At 49.3% G+C, this 16,491-nt stretch overlaps 6 protein-coding genes across 6 annotated transcripts; 3 read left to right on the top strand and 3 right to left on the bottom strand.

Moving 5' to 3' along the window:
- Positions 1–5,178: 5,178 nt before the first annotated feature.
- DEU56DRAFT_138468 (uncharacterized protein) lies at positions 5,179–7,060 on the top strand. The gene is made up of 5 exons (XM_041344734.1): positions 5,179–5,406; positions 5,459–5,700; positions 5,754–6,647; positions 6,702–6,750; positions 6,819–7,060. The coding sequence occupies exons 2-4, from the start codon at positions 5,479–5,481 to the stop codon at positions 6,744–6,746; spliced, it is 1,161 nt and encodes a 386-aa protein (XP_041202316.1). The 5' UTR covers positions 5,179–5,406; positions 5,459–5,478; the 3' UTR covers positions 6,747–6,750; positions 6,819–7,060.
- A 322-nt stretch (positions 7,061–7,382) lies between these two features.
- DEU56DRAFT_904944 (uncharacterized protein) lies at positions 7,383–9,104 on the bottom strand (the record flags this gene model as incomplete). Its single annotated transcript, XM_041356692.1, has 4 exons — positions 8,155–9,104; positions 7,941–7,984; positions 7,799–7,826; positions 7,383–7,756 (listed from the first exon to the last, which is right to left on the bottom strand). The coding sequence occupies exons 1-4, from the start codon at positions 8,879–8,881 to the stop codon at positions 7,383–7,385; spliced, it is 1,173 nt and encodes a 390-aa protein (XP_041202315.1). The 5' UTR covers positions 8,882–9,104.
- Positions 9,004–9,669, bottom strand: DEU56DRAFT_719581 (uncharacterized protein; the record flags this gene model as incomplete). The annotated part of the gene is made up of 1 exon (XM_041347661.1): positions 9,004–9,669. A coding segment is annotated over one exon (666 nt), but the record flags the coding sequence as incomplete, so codon positions are not given.
- Positions 9,670–11,796: 2,127 nt separating this feature from the next.
- DEU56DRAFT_138643 (uncharacterized protein) lies at positions 11,797–12,710 on the top strand. Its single transcript, XM_041344735.1, has 4 exons — positions 11,797–11,806; positions 11,862–12,029; positions 12,082–12,366; positions 12,422–12,710. Exons 2-4 carry the CDS (start codon positions 12,021–12,023, stop codon positions 12,602–12,604), a joined length of 477 nt encoding a protein of 158 aa, XP_041202313.1. The 5' UTR covers positions 11,797–11,806; positions 11,862–12,020; the 3' UTR covers positions 12,605–12,710.
- A 54-nt stretch (positions 12,711–12,764) lies between these two features.
- On the bottom strand, positions 12,765–14,149 carry DEU56DRAFT_837551 (uncharacterized protein). Its single transcript, XM_041354843.1, has 4 exons — positions 13,907–14,149; positions 13,404–13,853; positions 13,184–13,351; positions 12,765–13,127 (listed from the first exon to the last, which is right to left on the bottom strand). The coding sequence occupies exons 2-4, from the start codon at positions 13,664–13,666 to the stop codon at positions 13,118–13,120; spliced, it is 441 nt and encodes a 146-aa protein (XP_041202312.1). The 5' UTR covers positions 13,667–13,853; positions 13,907–14,149; the 3' UTR covers positions 12,765–13,117.
- A 367-nt stretch (positions 14,150–14,516) lies between these two features.
- DEU56DRAFT_837550 (uncharacterized protein) lies at positions 14,517–15,104 on the top strand. Its single transcript, XM_041354842.1, has one exon. It carries the CDS (start codon positions 14,541–14,543, stop codon positions 14,874–14,876), a length of 336 nt encoding a protein of 111 aa, XP_041202311.1. The 5' UTR covers positions 14,517–14,540; the 3' UTR covers positions 14,877–15,104.
- The last annotated feature ends 1,387 nt before the right edge of the window (positions 15,105–16,491 follow it).

Below are 16,491 nucleotides of genomic sequence, written 5' to 3'. Positions count from 1 at the left end.
GGGCTGGCTCGCTGAGACTTTTGGGGCTTTGACACCGGAAATGACACGTGTCTTGCGGGTGCAGCTGCGTGAAGGATCCTGAGTTCGCCGTGCGTCTGATATCATAGGTTTGATGCTCCATCCTCGAGGGTGTCTGTAATGTCCGACTCCACGAAGTGTGGGAACAGGCACAACGTGCAGTCCAAGAGAAACAGGTTGGATATTGAATACGAAAACACGAAGCCGCCAACACAACACTTTTTCCGCATACCGGCTAGGAAGTCGAAGAGTTTGAGGAAGCGTGGCTAGATCATGTATCAATGAGAGTGCGGCGAATCTGAGAGGTGGTATGATGACGCTGTCCGATGCGAGGGTTGGGTACTTGATCGATGCGTGGACTGAGATGTCGTTCTGGAGGAATTCAACGCTTCTACCAGACCCGCTGGCTGTCCAGGCGCCTGCCGTTGTCAAATATCCACGTAAGTGTTGAATAGAACGTGTTCGGAAGGCAGGAACTCCGTTACACAATTAGTAGCTGTTTTGAGATGCCAGAGAAGAGGAATTTGGCTGCATCTGGTACACACGCAGGTTTTGGGAGTCAACGAAATGAAGAGGTGAAATTGCAGTAAGGTGTAACGGTAATGTGCGGGAGAAACTGCTCGACAACAAAAACAACAACATGCATGCAGTCATCTAGGATAGATGGCTCTCAGCCAGATACGAGCGGTGGGAAGCAACAATTGCACTATGATGCGAGGGCATACATGCTGGAAGATGTGGAGACAAGAGTCGAACACATGTATATAGTGCTGACACTGCGGGAGGGTATACTGTCGAGGAAGGCAAGTGTGACAATAGGAAGCATTCTTGTTGCAAAGGTGATAAGTGTGGTGGCGAACCACCTCATGTCTTGGGCGCCGTCTACGGAAACGAGGCAGGTTAATGTGGTGAAGTAACATATAAACGCAGAATACACGCACCTCTGCAGCTGAGACAAGACGCTCACAAACCCTCCAAAGTCCACCCCGACCGTGCTCAACAATACCAACCTGCAGTAAAATGTCGAAGCTCATTCCAAGCACCACACCCCTTCAAACTTTTAAATATCATGAAAGAAACGTATCTGCAGTCGCAGTTTTCCCCGATGGACGAAGAATGATTACGGGCTCGATGGATAAGACACTTTGTCTTTGGGACTTGAAGACAGGTGTTGTATTGAAGAAGATGGAGGGGCATAGCAGCGAGGTGCATTCATTGGCGGTTTCACGAGATGGGCAAATAATAGCAAGCGGTGATTACCTTGGAGAAGTCATTGCTTGGAACGGAGAAACAGGAGAATCCCTCACCCAACCCATCAAAATTCACTCCGACATGGTCTTTTCGCTGGACTTTTCCGCAGATGGTACGGTGTTGGCCACTGGTTCAAACGACAAGACGGTCAAGCTGTGGTGTACCAAAACATGGCAGCAGCAAGGAAATCAAATCAAATTCAATAATTCGGTCTACCGGGTTCGATATTCGCCGTCTGGTGAACTTCTTGCCATCGCAACAACATATAATATCCAAATTTATAATTCAGGCACAAGGGAACACGTCGCAACCTTGCAAGTTTGCGCGCGCTCATTCGCGTGGACGCCCAGTGGTGCACGCCTTCTTTCTGCCGCGGATGACGCCATACAAGAGTGGGATACATCAACCTGGGAGAAGGTCGGTCATCCCTGGAAGGGCCATACTGATATAATCAACGCCATCGCCGTAAATCCTGCTGGCACGCTCGTTGCTTCCGCATCCCAAGACAACCACGTCCGTCTCTGGCGGCTCTTAGATCGACGAAACATTGCCATCTTCCAGCACTCATCCAGTCGGGCATGTATCACGTTCTCCGTAGATGGCAATAACATCCTCAGCGGAGGTGCAGATAATCAGATCTCAGAGTGGGAAGTACGCAAGGGTTTTCATTCAAACGTGAGTTTCCATCCTTGACTCGTGGCACGCAATTCGACCATGCTTCATGCAGATATTCGATGATCCATGCATAGCTGGGGACTTGTCTACCGCTGAACAGCTGTTCACGCAAGAGCTCGACGCCGACGCCAACAACCATACCTCCTATGCCAATCGCTCATGCGTTATGGCACGAAAACAAGACTGGGACCGTGCCCTTGAGGATGCAATCAAGGTCAGTCATACGGACCAATCATGGCCCTCTTATGAAAGGCTAACTTTCAAATATAGTCCATCAGGATTAAGCCCTCCATGACAGGCTATATCTCCAAGGCCATTGCCCTCTGCGGAAAAGGCAATGTCCGGGACGCGAGGGTAGCATTTGACGTCGCATCTATGTTCACGAACCAAGATTCACAAACCATCCATTTTCTTCTCTTGATCAAGGTTGGTCAAGTTCGTCTCACATGCTCTCTGCTCCATTTTATATTCCAGGCCATTGCCCTCTACAATGCAGATCAACATGACGAGGCAATGCTGCTCATCAAAGAGCTAGCTGCCGCTCGTCCGAATGATGATACCCTCGCGTGTCGCGTCGTGGAAGTAAGTATCATGCGGCTACACTCGGTTATTGATACTGATCTTTGCGACTCGCACATTAGGCATATCTACGTGTTCAACTCGGAACCAAGGCCTTCGATGGCGCGCGTTATGATGAGGCTGCTGACCACTTCGCCGCCGCCGTCAACTCCAGCACTTTCCCATCGAAAATCATCCCTGATCTATGCGATGACTTTGTCGTGGTACGTTGACATGACGCATCCCAATTTTATTTCATAACTGAGTGTTTCGTTCAGCTCTTCGGCTGGGATCTTAAGTCCTTCTGGCTCACTGCACACCAGAAACGCTGTCAGGCTTTCCTTTCGGCAGGTAAAGTCGAGGAAGCCCTCGCATCACATCAACACATGATGGACGCCATCGACGAAACTGAGAAGGCCAGCTCCCTCGATTGGTCCAACAACCAGTTTTCAATGATGTCACTCGACGCTGTGAGACTCACTCGCATTTCACTCAGACTTCAAGGAACAATGTGCGCTTGCTGCTCGTGATGACCGTATTCTTGGCGCATGTACTTCCTTCCTCAACATTTTCGCTACTGACTTAATTTGTGCAGGCAGAGATTCCGGGGCAAGATCAAGATGAGTATGATGCAGAACCTGATTTCTTCCGTGGAACGCACGGCGTGGGTGCAACAGTGCATTTTATCGTTCATTTCTCACTCATACACCATTCATGACGGCATCCTCAAATGTCCAGACCACAACTTCAGCAGCGCTCGGGGCGCTTCAAGAAACTCAGGCCCGCTGCGACAAGGAGTCCTCATCCGGTTCCTCCACCTGCACCTGCACCTGCACTCACACCACCCACCGCCCTGCCACCTGCCACTGCTCCCACGACCTTCAAAGCCCACGTCCGACACTTATTCACCTGGCAACCCGTCGTCGAAGTTGCTTTCGCGTGGGGTCGAAAGGTGCGCTCGGTCGATTTTATTACTGTCTTGGGTGTCTCATGCATATATCTACAGCGCAATGCTGCAGCGGGTGCTCCTGCTGATGACGATTCAGATATAATACGTGCTGAATATGTCGATGATGATCCACAGGACCCCAATGCTACACAGCAGCCCAACACACAACAGCAACAACAACCAGTAGCGGCACAGGTAGCCACTGGGGAACACGGAGGTGGCAAGTCGTGTTTCTGCTGCTAGCGTTTTTCGTCGATGTCTTCGGGTATTTCACTTTTGTCATTGGAAGCAGTATTTTATTACCATAGTATCCTTCAGATTTATTCTGGTCCCTATTCATAGCTGATGATGCCCTCCCTAAGTGATATAAATTACAGAATGAGTCGTTGGCACACGATATTTGCACAACCTCTCTTAACGCGGGACAATGTAACATCGTAGCGGCACTTGTGTGCCTGTCCCCGACCCTAGTTGGTCGCTACTGTCAATGCAAGTTATCGAATCTACAATTATTACTGACATATAGTAGTGCACGGGCCATCCCGCATGTCAAGAAAAATTGAAGATACCAGGCCATCACGTCAGTGATCACAGTTCTGACGAGTCGCTGTGTCCATTGGGTATCTCGACGAGAATTCGACGAGCCATGAGCATACAGAAGTATAGAAACGGTCTATCAAGATATTATATCAGGAGAATATCGGCTCGGCGTCGTCGTGCGGCTAGCCGATCGCGACATGCTCCCCTTGACTGTGTTGAAAGGTACTTTGGATATTTCATCCCTTTATCACCTCAATGTTGCAGGGGCCGTACAAAAACGAGACAAGTGAGCGAGTGGTGGAGCGAGAAACAGGAGTGACCTGGCAAGGATCGCCAAGCAGCTGAGGGGGAGATGCAGGATCTCTTTTTCGTGTGAGCAAGAGGCGTAGGAAGCACCCGGAAGGAATCGTCATGCAGTAAACCTCTGCAACAAACTCAGCTCCAAGCAGGGTAGGGGTCTGCCAGTTGTAGCATGAGTTTCTTTGGTTGTAGTCTGCAAAGTCGCAGGCGTTGCCACATCGCCAATGATAGATAACCTCGCTGGTGTCGCGCTGGCACTAGCCTTGGTACCGTGAAGTGGAGTGGCCATTGTATTGAGGGTGAGGAGTGAGTGTAGACAGCATGCGTTACTGTCTCCAAACACGAGCATATGCGATACAATAGAGCGCGTTGGCGCAGCATAGCCAAAGAAGACAAGTAAAGCGAAGGAGTAAGGAGATACTTACCTTCATAACAGCGTTAATTCCATGCTGCACCAGCATGTGTGGAGAACTACAATCCTGGATATGCCTCGTGTTACTTGCTTCACGCGAGACCAACCACATGAGCTTTATGACAGAAGACGCCCCAAAATGCACCACATAAATGTACCGGAAGTTGGATGCAAAGAACGCAATAGCAGGTGTGCCCCCCTTGTGGAGAAAAAAAAAATTAGAAGGGAAGTCATGAATGAGCAACGAGGAAAGAGAGCCGCAACTGGTGTTTTGGGTTCAGTCTCTCGCTGGGTGTCGAGCGTGTACCCGCTTTTACGGTCCTGTACAGTATAGGACCGGTAGTTGAGCCAGCGCTATCAAATTTGAGCCGCTGGATGTGCATTCAGAAATTTTGGAATGTATTTCGCGTCGGCAAGCGCCGCGACTCGGCTGCAGTAGTATTTTCACGAAAGGGGAGGTTAGGGGTTTCAATTACTTTCCGATTCCACTCACATCAGCAAGTCTTTCATGCCAACCGTATGTGATTTTGATAGCAACATGACCGATTGGAACAGCATCATTTTTGACGATCCGACTTCCGGGCATCCTACGCTCCCTCGGGCTATTCAAGTTATGCAATGCATATATAGCACCGTCGATCCCGAAATCCCACCACCATTCACAGTGGACAATTGGTGGCACTCATTGAGTCTTTCCTATCAGGTAGAAGAGTCTGGACGTGAGCCGTCAATTGTCATACTCAATCTCCGAGAAGGCGAAGCAGATGATCCGATCATGAACACCCACTTTATGATCAACTTAAACACTATGCGTTTCCATGATAAATTTCAGGACCATCGATTCTCGGTACCCCAGGAGATCCTGTCTGTCCTAGGAGAACTCAGAGAGTACGTGAGAAGGGTTGTCAGAAGCAGATGGGAAGCGGGAGAGGCGCGAAAACGCGAGGCAGCCCGTCGCCATGAACAGGAGCGAGAAGAGCAACAAAATCGAGTCCAGGCGAGTAAAATCCGTCATTTAAAGTTGCAGAATTCGTTCATTCTTAAGTCTAGGCCTTTCATGACTCTCTTGTTGAGAATGGTCTGATCGATGGAGATGATGATGCGAGTTACTCCAGCAGTGACAGTCTGCACTGTCCTGTCTGTTCAGCGAAACAGACATCGTGCGATAGGTGCAGAGTTATCTCATGCTCCAATAGTGACTGTGAAGTCTCCTCTGCCATCCCCATCGTACAGTGTTCCAATCATTACGACACAAAGTTCTGTACCGCATGTTCGGAACGTTCAGGTCCTCTGTCTCGTCTGGGCAAGTGTCCCACATGTGCACGCTGGTTCTGTTCAAAAGAGCTTCAGTGGTGTATCGGGCGCCCAGTTTCTAACGACGACACAAGCAGCACCAGACCTTCTCCACCAAATCCCAGTGTAACCCGGTTACACCCAGTGCGTCCCTTGTCCTGCCAATCTATCGCCTGTATGGATAACAGTCGAGAGAACGGAACGATTGGGCGTCGCTGCTCCAAATCTAATTGTTGGTCTCGGGTCGGCACCACAACGTGCCCTGATTGCATCACACAGGATAACTTCGCCTGTCCGTGTGGAAAATACTGGACTTGCGGTGGATGCGAGTCGCAGGCTTCTTCAGCTAGTAAAAATCTGACATGCCCTGGGTGCCGCCGGCGTTTCTGTTCATCATGCTCATACATCGACGCTTGCGAGCTGTGCAAACTTGTGGATTTCTGTCGCGACTGCCTGAAGGACGAAAAGAACGTGGAAGTGGGCCGTGCCGTTCTCATGTGCCAGAGCTGCAAAGGTCTCCTATGCGAGACATGCACTGGTAGCGATGAGAAATTATGTTGCAGATGTGACCGAAGCCTTTGCAATCTCTGTGAAAACGAAGGAGATGACAGTGACTACCCTGATATTGTCTGTGATGAGTGTCTACGTGAGGTGAGTGCTTGCGAACGTCGCTTGTCATATTGGAGTTACTACCCTACACAGCAGAATTCTGACATCGATGAGGATATGGCTTTCGATGACTTGTATTAAAGTGGTGCGTCGCTTCCGAACTATCACTCGTATTGTAACCCGCACCTAACATTACTATGAATCTCGCTATAGGTACCCCATAGTGCATCGAGCTAGCCTGCTGCTCAGTGAACATTATTGCAACTCGGAGGTCGATCTATGTCTTGCATACAACAATATTTAAGTCTTCTCTCATTGGCATGAACCACCATAGCACATAGCAACTTGGATTTAAAACAACTCGAATGCATAAATCACCATCGCAATCTGGAAATTTCTCAGGTGTCGGCTGAAACTCTGTTGTGTGTTCCTTCCGTGTTGCCCCCATGTTCGTTGCGACTCCGACATTCACGTTCACGTTTATAGTTACGTGATCCTCTCCGACCTTCTTCATTTCCTCCTTCTCATCGACGTGAAGTCCGTCAACGGTTTAATTTGCGAAATTCACTCGGGATTTGGAGGTCTGATCCCATTGGGGCCTTCGACCTTTCTTCAATCCAACTCGACGGCGAAGGAGAAGTTACCAGAAGAGTGTTCAATGTGTTGTCGCCGTTCTTAGGACGCTCGCGGAGACCTTCATAGTGTCTCCGAGACTTGGTGAGCTATATTTTACCTACCTTGAAGCTTATGAATTTATCATCCTAGTGTTGGGTATATCTATGAATTAGTGGACCTCAACACTTCAACTGCGGCCGCCCTGTGTGCCAATGCGAGATGCGGACTGTTAACCCCGAAGATGGCAAGATGGTCTGCAGTTCCATGATTTTGTTGCTCGAGTTCTGTAGCTTTTGTCATTTGTACCGCTAGCATGGGCATCATCGAGATCGGTGTTATGTGTCTCAGCAGCAGCATCACAAACACCGTCCTCTCCAGCTTGGCAAATTTCATCAACTCTCTGCTCTCAAAGGACCGTGCCGCAGAGAAATACGATTTTTTCTTGCAGCTTACGGGTAACGAGATGCCTACCTTCTTTATCCACCACAGTGTCGGCGGGGTCTTCAATTCGACAACCTCGCAAGTACTGGCTTGGTCTGTGAGTACCCTTGTTCTCAGAATGTTATTCTCTCACTCACGACTACGTTCAGCCACTGTTAATGTCTTCTGCGCCATCCAATTACGTGGAAGCAAGGCTGACTAGCTGAAGATGTGACTCAGGCCTTGGGACGGTGGCCACGCATCACAATCATGTATATATGTACTCATACGTTCACACACTGATATGTAGATTGACTTAGAACCGATACGATACAGGAGTAAACCTGATTCATTCAACAGAGTAGTATTATATGTAGCACTAGTACATAATGCAATAACATAAGGGTACACGAAAAACGATATTCAATAACTAATCAGCGGCACAGCAGGGGAATGGAAGCAACCAGAATTACAGAAAATGCAATAATATAGCGAATCGACTCAAACTACACACCTATGTGAACAAATGTGATCAGCTGTTCTAGTGGAATCTTCTTGCGCAACGACTTCATAGCCTTGTGCAATGCTACTGCAGCCTGTGTGCAGTCCAATCTCCCTGAACCATCAGCCGGTTTTCCGTAAAAAGCGGACTCAACCTGATGCCCAGCCTCGACTTCGATATTCCCCAAGGAACCAATCACACTGCGAAATCCGGAGAATTGCATGGCTGCAGCGAGATTGATGGACTCGTCCGGACTCATCCACTCGCCCACAGCAGTTCGGCTGGACGATAAGAATGCAAACTCCGGATGCTGCCAGTGAGACCGGATGATGTCCTTGATCGTTGAAGACCCATGACGCATTGTAAAGCAGGACTCAAATGGTAGTCGTCGATTTGATATTACATGGCAGGCCAGGTGAAGCCATTGAGTCTGGCTCAATGCATCGACAAAGCCAGGCATCATGCGGATGCATGAGACAACATCTTCCCATTGCATGATTAATTGTCGGATTTGCGGGGAGTGGTCTTCATTCGATTGATCGAACACCTCACGAATGCGAAAGCTCAGCTGCTTAAAATCGTCCGCCAAGGCTGCGCCAGCGTCACCTGACAGGGACAGTTCATCGAGTGGTGTGCGGAAGCGTGCCAATTGCCTCCAGAATACCGCACGACCTTGCTCCACCAGTTCCACAGCAGTGGTAAAAGCGCCAAGACGAACACTGCATGAGAAAGCATCCATAGCAAGGGAAGAAGTCGCCTCCCTGACGACATTGAAATCGTGCGAACTTGAAGATGATAAAAGAGCAGAATCTGTCTCGAAGGCTGCTGGCAAGACTGTCGAGAGACATGGATCAAAGAGAATGGTCGATAGGGTAGCGCAGCCCGAAAAAGCTCAATGGCCTCATCAAGGTCAGATGGAATTCCCTGCTGCTGAAATCTGGCTCGCAGGCTATTGGCGAGATTGTTGAGAGCCGCGGATCGATCAGAATGACCGAGGGGGCGAAGCGCTAATGCATCCCGATGAAGCTCAATGACCTCATCAAGGTCAGACAGGACGCCCCAATGCTGGAATCTATCACGAAGGCTGATGGCAAGATCGTCGAGATATGCGGATCGACGAGAATGACCAATGAGACGGAGCGCTAGTGCAGCCCGATGAAGCTCAATGGACTCATCAAGGTAGAACAGGCCTCCCCGCTGCTGGAATCTGAGCCGCAGGCTATTGGCAAGATTGTTGAGAGACGTGGATCTATGAAGATGACCAAGAGGACTGCGAACACGTGCAGTCTGATGGAATTCAATGGCCTCATACAAGTCAGAAATAACGCCCCGGTGCTGGAATCTGTGTTGAAGGCCGACAGCAAGATTGCTGGGAAGAATAGATGAATGAGAATGACCAAGGGGACGGAGTTCTAGTGCAGCCCGGTGAAGTTCAATAGCCTTATCGAGGTCAGACAGGATGCACTGCTGTTTGAATATATGATGAAGGTTGATGGAAAGAGCGTTGAGGGATGTGGATCGCGGAGGGTCTACTGTCGAGGAAAGCAAATGTGACAATAGGGAGCATTAGATGAAGGTGTGGAAGTGAACCACCTCGTGTCTTGGGCGTCTATGTTAACGTAGTGAAGTAACGTAAAAACGCACAATACACGCACCTCTGCAGCTGAGACAAAGACGCTCACAAACCCTCTATATAAAGTCCACCTCGACCGTGCTCAACACTACCAACCTCCAGTAAAATGTCGAAGCTCATTCCAAGCACCACACCCCTTCGAACTTTTAAAGGTCATGAAGGAGACGTAAACGCAGTCGCAGTTTTCCCCGATAAACTACGAATGGTTACGGGCTCAGACGACAATACACTTTGTCTTTGGGACTTGAAGACAGGTGTTGTGTTGAAGAAGATGGAGGGGCATCGCAATAGAGTGTTGGTATTGGTGGTATCACGAGATGGGCAAATAATAGCAAGCGGTGATGCAAATGGAGAGGTGATCGTTTGGAACGGAGAAACAGGAGAATCTCTCACCCAATTGCCCATCAAAGCCCACTCCAATTATGTCCACTCCCTGGACTTTCCCGCGGATGGTACGGTGTTGGCCACTTGTTCAGGGGACTACACAGTCAAATTTTGGTGCACCAAAACATGGCAGCAACAAGGAAATCAAATGGAATATCTATATGCCCACCGGGTTCTATATTCGCCGTCTGGTGAACTTCTTGCCATCACAACATTTAGCAAAATCAAAATTTATAATTCAGGCACCAGGGAACGCGTCGCAACCTTGGAGACTTACTCCAACTCACTCGCGTGGATGCCCGATGGCACACGCCTTCTTGTTGCCGCGTATGACGACATAGAAGAGTGGGATACATCAACCTGGGAGAAGGTCGGTGATCCCTGGAAGGGCCATACTAAGATCATCAACGCCATCGCCGTCAATCCTGCTGGCACGCTCGTTGCTTCCGCATCTGAAGACCAATATGTCCGTCTCTGGCGGCTCTCAGATCGACACACCGTCGCCATCTTCAAGCACTTCTCCACCCCGAGATGCCTCACTTTGTCTGCGAACGGCAATAACATCCTCTGCAGCAACGGAGATAAGATCTCAGAGTGGGATGTACCTGAGGGTGTTCATTCAAACGTGAGTTTCCATCCTTGACTCGTATAAGGCAATTCGAGCATGCCTAGAATATGCAGATCTTCACTGTCGCGACAGTCCGTGATTCATGCATAACTGGGGACTTGTCTACCGCTGAACAGATGCTCACGCAAGATATCGACGGCGACACCAATGACTATACCTCCTATGCCAATCGCTCATTCGTTATGGCGCGAAAACAAGACTGGGACCGCGCCCTTGAGGATGCAATCAAGGTCAGTCATACCGTCCAATCATGGCCCTCTTATAAAGGCTAACTTTCATCCGTGACATAGTCCATCAGCGTTAAGCCCTCATGGTTAGGCTACATCTCCAAGGGCATTGCCCTCTGCGGAAAAGGCAATGTCCGGGATGCGAGGGTAGCATTTGACGTCGCATCCATGTTCACGAACAAAGATTTAGAAACCATCCAGCTTCTTCTCTTGATCAAGGTAGGTTAAGTTCGTCCCGCATGCTCTCTGCTCCATTCCGTATTTCAGGCCATTGCCCTCTTCAATGCAGATCAACATGACGAGGCAATACTGCTCATCAAAGAGCTAGCTGCCGCTTGTCTGGATGCTGATACCCTCGTGTGTCGTGCTGTGGAAGTAAGTATCATGCGGCTATGCTCGGTTATCAAGACTGATATTTACAACTTGGATGTTAGGCATATCTACGTGTTGAGCTCGGAACCAAGGCCTTGGATGGCGGGCATCATGACGAAGCCGCTGACTATTTCACCGCCGCTGTCAACTCCAGCGCTTTCCCATCAAAACCCATCCATGAACGATGTGAGGACTTGGTCGTGGTACGTTGACATGATGTATTTGAAAATTCTTTCATAACCGAGTGCTACGTCCAGTTCTTTGGCTGGGATCTTGAGTCCTTCTGGCTCACTACGCACCAGAAACGCTGTCAGGCTTTCCTTTCCGCAGGTAAAGTCGAAGAAGCCCTTGAATCACACCAACACATGATGGACGCCATCGACGAAACTGAGAAGGCCAGCTGCCTCGATTGGTCCAATGGCAAGTTTTCAGTAATGCCACTCGAAGCTGTCATACTGACCCGCAGTTCACTCAGACTTCAAGGAACAATGTGCGCTTGCTGCTCGTGATGACCGCATTCTTGGCGCATGTACTCCCTTCCTCAACCTTTTCGCCACTGACCTAAGTTTTGCAGGCGGAAATTCCGGGGCAAGATCAAGATGGCTATGATGTAGAACCTGATTTCTTCCGGGGCATGCATGGCGTATGTGCATCAGCGTATCCTTCATTTCTCTCTCTCATGTCATTTATTACAGCATTCTCAGATTTCTAGACCACGACCTCAGCAGCGCCCCGGGCTCTTCGAGAAACTCAGGCTCACTGTGACAAGGCGCCCTCTTCCACCTCCTGCACCGGCACCCACATCTGCACCGCCCACTGCAATACCACCTGCCGCTGCTCCCACACCAGCATCGCCCACCGCACCACCACCTGGCACTGTTCCCACGACCTTCACAGCCCACGTACGACACTTCTTCACCTGGCAAACCGATCATGCAACACCACCCGTCGTCGACGTTCCTTTTGCAAAGGGTAAAGAGGTGCGCCCGGTTCATTTTTACCACTTTCCTGGTTGTCTCACATAGGAATGTATAGCGCAATGCTGCAGCGGATGATCCAGGGCGAGACGAGGACATGGTACCTGACGAATATTTTGATGATCTGCCGCAGGACCCCAATGCTACACAACAGCCCAACACACAACAGCAACAACAATCAGTAGCAATGCAGGTAGACGCTGGGGAACATGGAGGCGGCAAGTCGTGTTTCTGCTGCTAGCGGCTTTTGTAGATGTCCTCGGGTATTTCAGTTCTGCCATTGCTCTTATTTGTTGCGATATCTACGTTGACCTGAAGCAGTATTTTATCACCATATCCTCCAGATTTCGTTTTGTTTCTATTCATAGCCAATGATAACTCCCTATGTGAAGTCCTGGATGAAAACTTTGCGGGTCCGTAGACGCCTTCAACAACGCCAAGCGATCGATGAATTAGGCCACGTCGTGATGGGTCAAAAGTACGGAAACGGGTGTACATGTCCGATGTTCGACTCGATTTGCTAATTGAAGTGCGGCCCGGGGGAACATGTAATGTCTGTGTAATGGAAACAGTAATAATATTGAGGATGTACCGACAATATATAGCATAACCTGCGGCCCAAGACAAACAGGCCGAATAGAAGAACTATTGTAATGGGATTCAAAATCTAGCGGGAGCGAGGGGCAGTAGGAATTGCTTGTTGAATTCATTATGGATGTGGGAGGCACCTATCGAGGATAGAAAAGCGGCCAATCTACAGAGTGCTGCTAGTCACGAAACATCAGTGACCTTTTTCAGTATGCCATACAGAACGGTTCACCTTTGATATGATCGTTGGGGAATGCAGTGTCCAAGAAGTTCATAGAACTTTCCACAGACTTCGAAAATGCGTGCTGATGACAGCTCTTGGACTATGAGATCAGCGACCTCGTGACAGTACATCTCCCAGTCTGGTTTGGCTATTTTCAATGAACCTGAAAGATCTGGCCTGCAACGCGATGAGTCTTGATGATAGCGATACGGCTACATGTCGAACTTACGATTGCATCTTCAAACCTTCGAAGACGAGTAACGCTTTTCGCAAGTTGCGACCAGAGTCTTCGGCGACCTGTTGTGACGCCTCTTTAGGTAGGTGGAAGTCTTCACTGCATGTTCTAACACCATTTGGTGAACTCAGAACAAGATGGTCGTGGCCAAGAAGCTGAATCGACTGGCGATGCATGACGGCCGGGTGCGTATAAGTGGCAAGCATCAACGACTTCGGCCCAGAGGACATTGTAAAGGAAGCTGCCTCTAAAACCATCTTGTCTCCACATGCGCCAAGGAACGCATATATTCACAGCTACAGAGAAGCCGCTATCAATCCATATATGCGACATACTCACCTACATGCTAAAGTAGCAGAAGGGGCATAGTGAAAAGGTTGCTTGGTGATCGGAGTTGGTTTTCCTCCTGTGGGATTCTTGTTGGCGCTCATGCTCTTTGGTTGCCTATATGGGCAGCGGGATATCAGGCAAGAAAATATCGGAAGTGAAAAATGTACCTGTGTTGAGTGCTGCAGCCACTGGTTTGGATCAATGTGAGCAACACTACTCGTTTCATAAAATGTAGCGGAAGCGCGGGGCAGTAGGAATCGCTTGTCGAGTTTCGTTATATATAGATACGGGAAGTGTAAATGATTATGTGTTTTATCGATCGTAATTCGAATTGCCTGGATCCTGGTGCATGATCTTGCAGCGAGTCTAGGTAGTCGCGCGTGCCTCGAATCCCTCGATGAAGCTGCTGGAGAACAGGCGCTAAATTACCGGATTGGGATTTCGAAAATTTGAAATGGCGCCTCATGCGTTTCAAATTTCAATCGAGGCGGTCATCTTAACGCCATATAACAAAATGCACCTCAGACGTCCAGGCGCTATCTCGACGCCTATCGATCTAGTTTGTCTGGACAGGACCTTGATACGGGCTGGCATGAATCAGACAACTTTACCGGTTTGACATTATCCACTTACCATGTTCTAGATGTCTGAGCTCCGTTCAACCTTTTTCTGGTGCCGGCGCTGGATTGGCTGCGATTGCTTGCTGGGCATTGTATCATCATCAGCCCCATTAATCACATAGCTCCTCCTCGCCTTCCCCGTTGCGATCACACTTCCCTGTGTCGTCTCAGTCTGGCGCGCATGCTCAAAATCTACAAATCGGACTCGGGTCTCGCTGCAACATTTATTCCTCTGTTTCTCGCGCAATATTTCATCGCTGGAACGAGTTCTGGATGCTCAAATGGGCAGACTCTGCGCAAGTTCTGGGGGTATGGGTTCTTGGTGAGGATTAGTGCTGCTGTTGTGTTGATTGGGGGTATTCCGGCATGGTGGACGTCGCCTGTTTGCATTTCTATTTCTAAAAGCCACAGCCAATCTAGTGAGACGTCTCCAGCACCAGACAAGACTAAAGACGCCGTGCTAGGCTTCGCCAACGGTTCAGTTCTTCCTACCTCATTTTCTGGTTCATCTTCTTGAGAATCGTCTAGTTGATGACCCAAGTCTCAGGAAAGATCGTCCTCGGACTTTCATTCACTGCGCTACTGTCCTATCTAGTGTTTATTGACACCGTCTGGACATCCATGGCTTAAACGCAGCCTTCACCACCCCTCGATGATCGACCTCGCCAATAATAACATAAACTGCGGGCCCTCACCATCAGAAATCGTGCCTCTAGCGCTCCAAGCGACGCAAACGTATTACAGCACAGGCCACCAATCGACAATTTTGTCTGCAGGGGAACAGCGCGTTGGTGCGTGAAAAGACGGTTTCTTTCCCTCTTTCACATTTTCTGTGGGCATTGATATGTTTCGGTTATTTTTACTCTTAGCGTTTGCAGTACCTTTGGTTATGATGTGTAACCTCCGTCCAATGCCCCATCCCCGGCCCACAATAGGAGCACCAACGCTAAGAGCCGCACTAGCGACGTGAAGCTTGGGTGAGATCGCGTCCCTGAACTTTGCGTGTATTCTGAAGTTCTTACCACTGTAGCTTTGGCGTATTTAATCGCTATGCTATTGCTAAGCACTGCAATCCTAGGTGATCTATGAGCTATGTCATAGGTCAAATGGTCGAGATGCTATGCTGATCGTGAGCGTTATCAGGGCGTTCTCGTTCGGCGATCCTTGGGCGCAGCTTCAACGGAACATCTTTGCACATAGCCTGCTAAGGTTCCACCAAAATAATCCCGAGCAGGTTTTTGGGTGATGCTACTCCGCCTGCCGACGCTGAGCAGTTGCTAATTGTTACGTGCCCTATGTCATTCTAGATCAATGCTTCACGCACAACTGCCGTTCTGTCGCTGCCGAGTTGAGAAGCGATATCTGTCGGTCTACACAGAAACACAACCCAACTCGCCAGCGCTAACGAAGCACGACACAGACGCCCTCTCAAGTAACTCTCGGTTGATTCCGCGGTGTCAGATTATGATTCTTGGAGACACATGAGTTAGCCTCTACTAGTTTGTACACCAATGAATGTCATTGTCTCTTCGCCCTTGCCTGTCTCTGACTAGTCTATAGAACGGTCGAGTCTAAGTCTCTTGGTAACATTAACACCTCGTCTGAACTTCCGGCGCAAACGGACGGTTGCCAAACGAGCACCAAGTTAGTGATGAGCGGCTCCAGCAGGCAAAGCACTCTGGGGCGAGTCGAGCATCTTGAAAATCGCTATTACCGCGCACGCTTCATCGGCTTGCCATTTCAGCGACTTTGCTGTCTCCTTCAGATCGTTTTGTCGCACACATCTCATCCGAGAAAGTTGTGACGAGTAGAGGGCCCAGAAGATAACTGTTCGTTTCTGGTGTCGATGCGCATGAAAGACTGGAAACGCAGATATCTCGGAACCTATGTCCAGCGGGACAAATAATGCTCGTAAGGTTGATTCGCACATAATGAGGTTCGAGCGTCTATGAAGCCGCACAAGACATTGCGATCGTTACATGGACTTGGTCCAGAAGTTGAGATGTGGACAATGGAGTAATTGCCATGGAGGCTCTGACGGCGAACAGGGGAAATCAAATCGTTCGAGCCACTAGTATGTAAGCGCGCTTGCCTTGCTCCTGTAGAATATAATGTTGCCATAGATGACATGA

This window comes from Suillus clintonianus, assembly GCF_016758775.1.
Source record: "Suillus clintonianus strain FC179 chromosome Unknown DEU56scaffold_142, whole genome shotgun sequence".
NCBI lineage: Eukaryota > Fungi > Basidiomycota > Agaricomycetes > Boletales > Suillaceae > Suillus > Suillus clintonianus.
The sequence above is the reverse complement of the archived record's forward strand: the minus strand, read 5'-3'. Positions and strand labels throughout refer to the sequence as shown.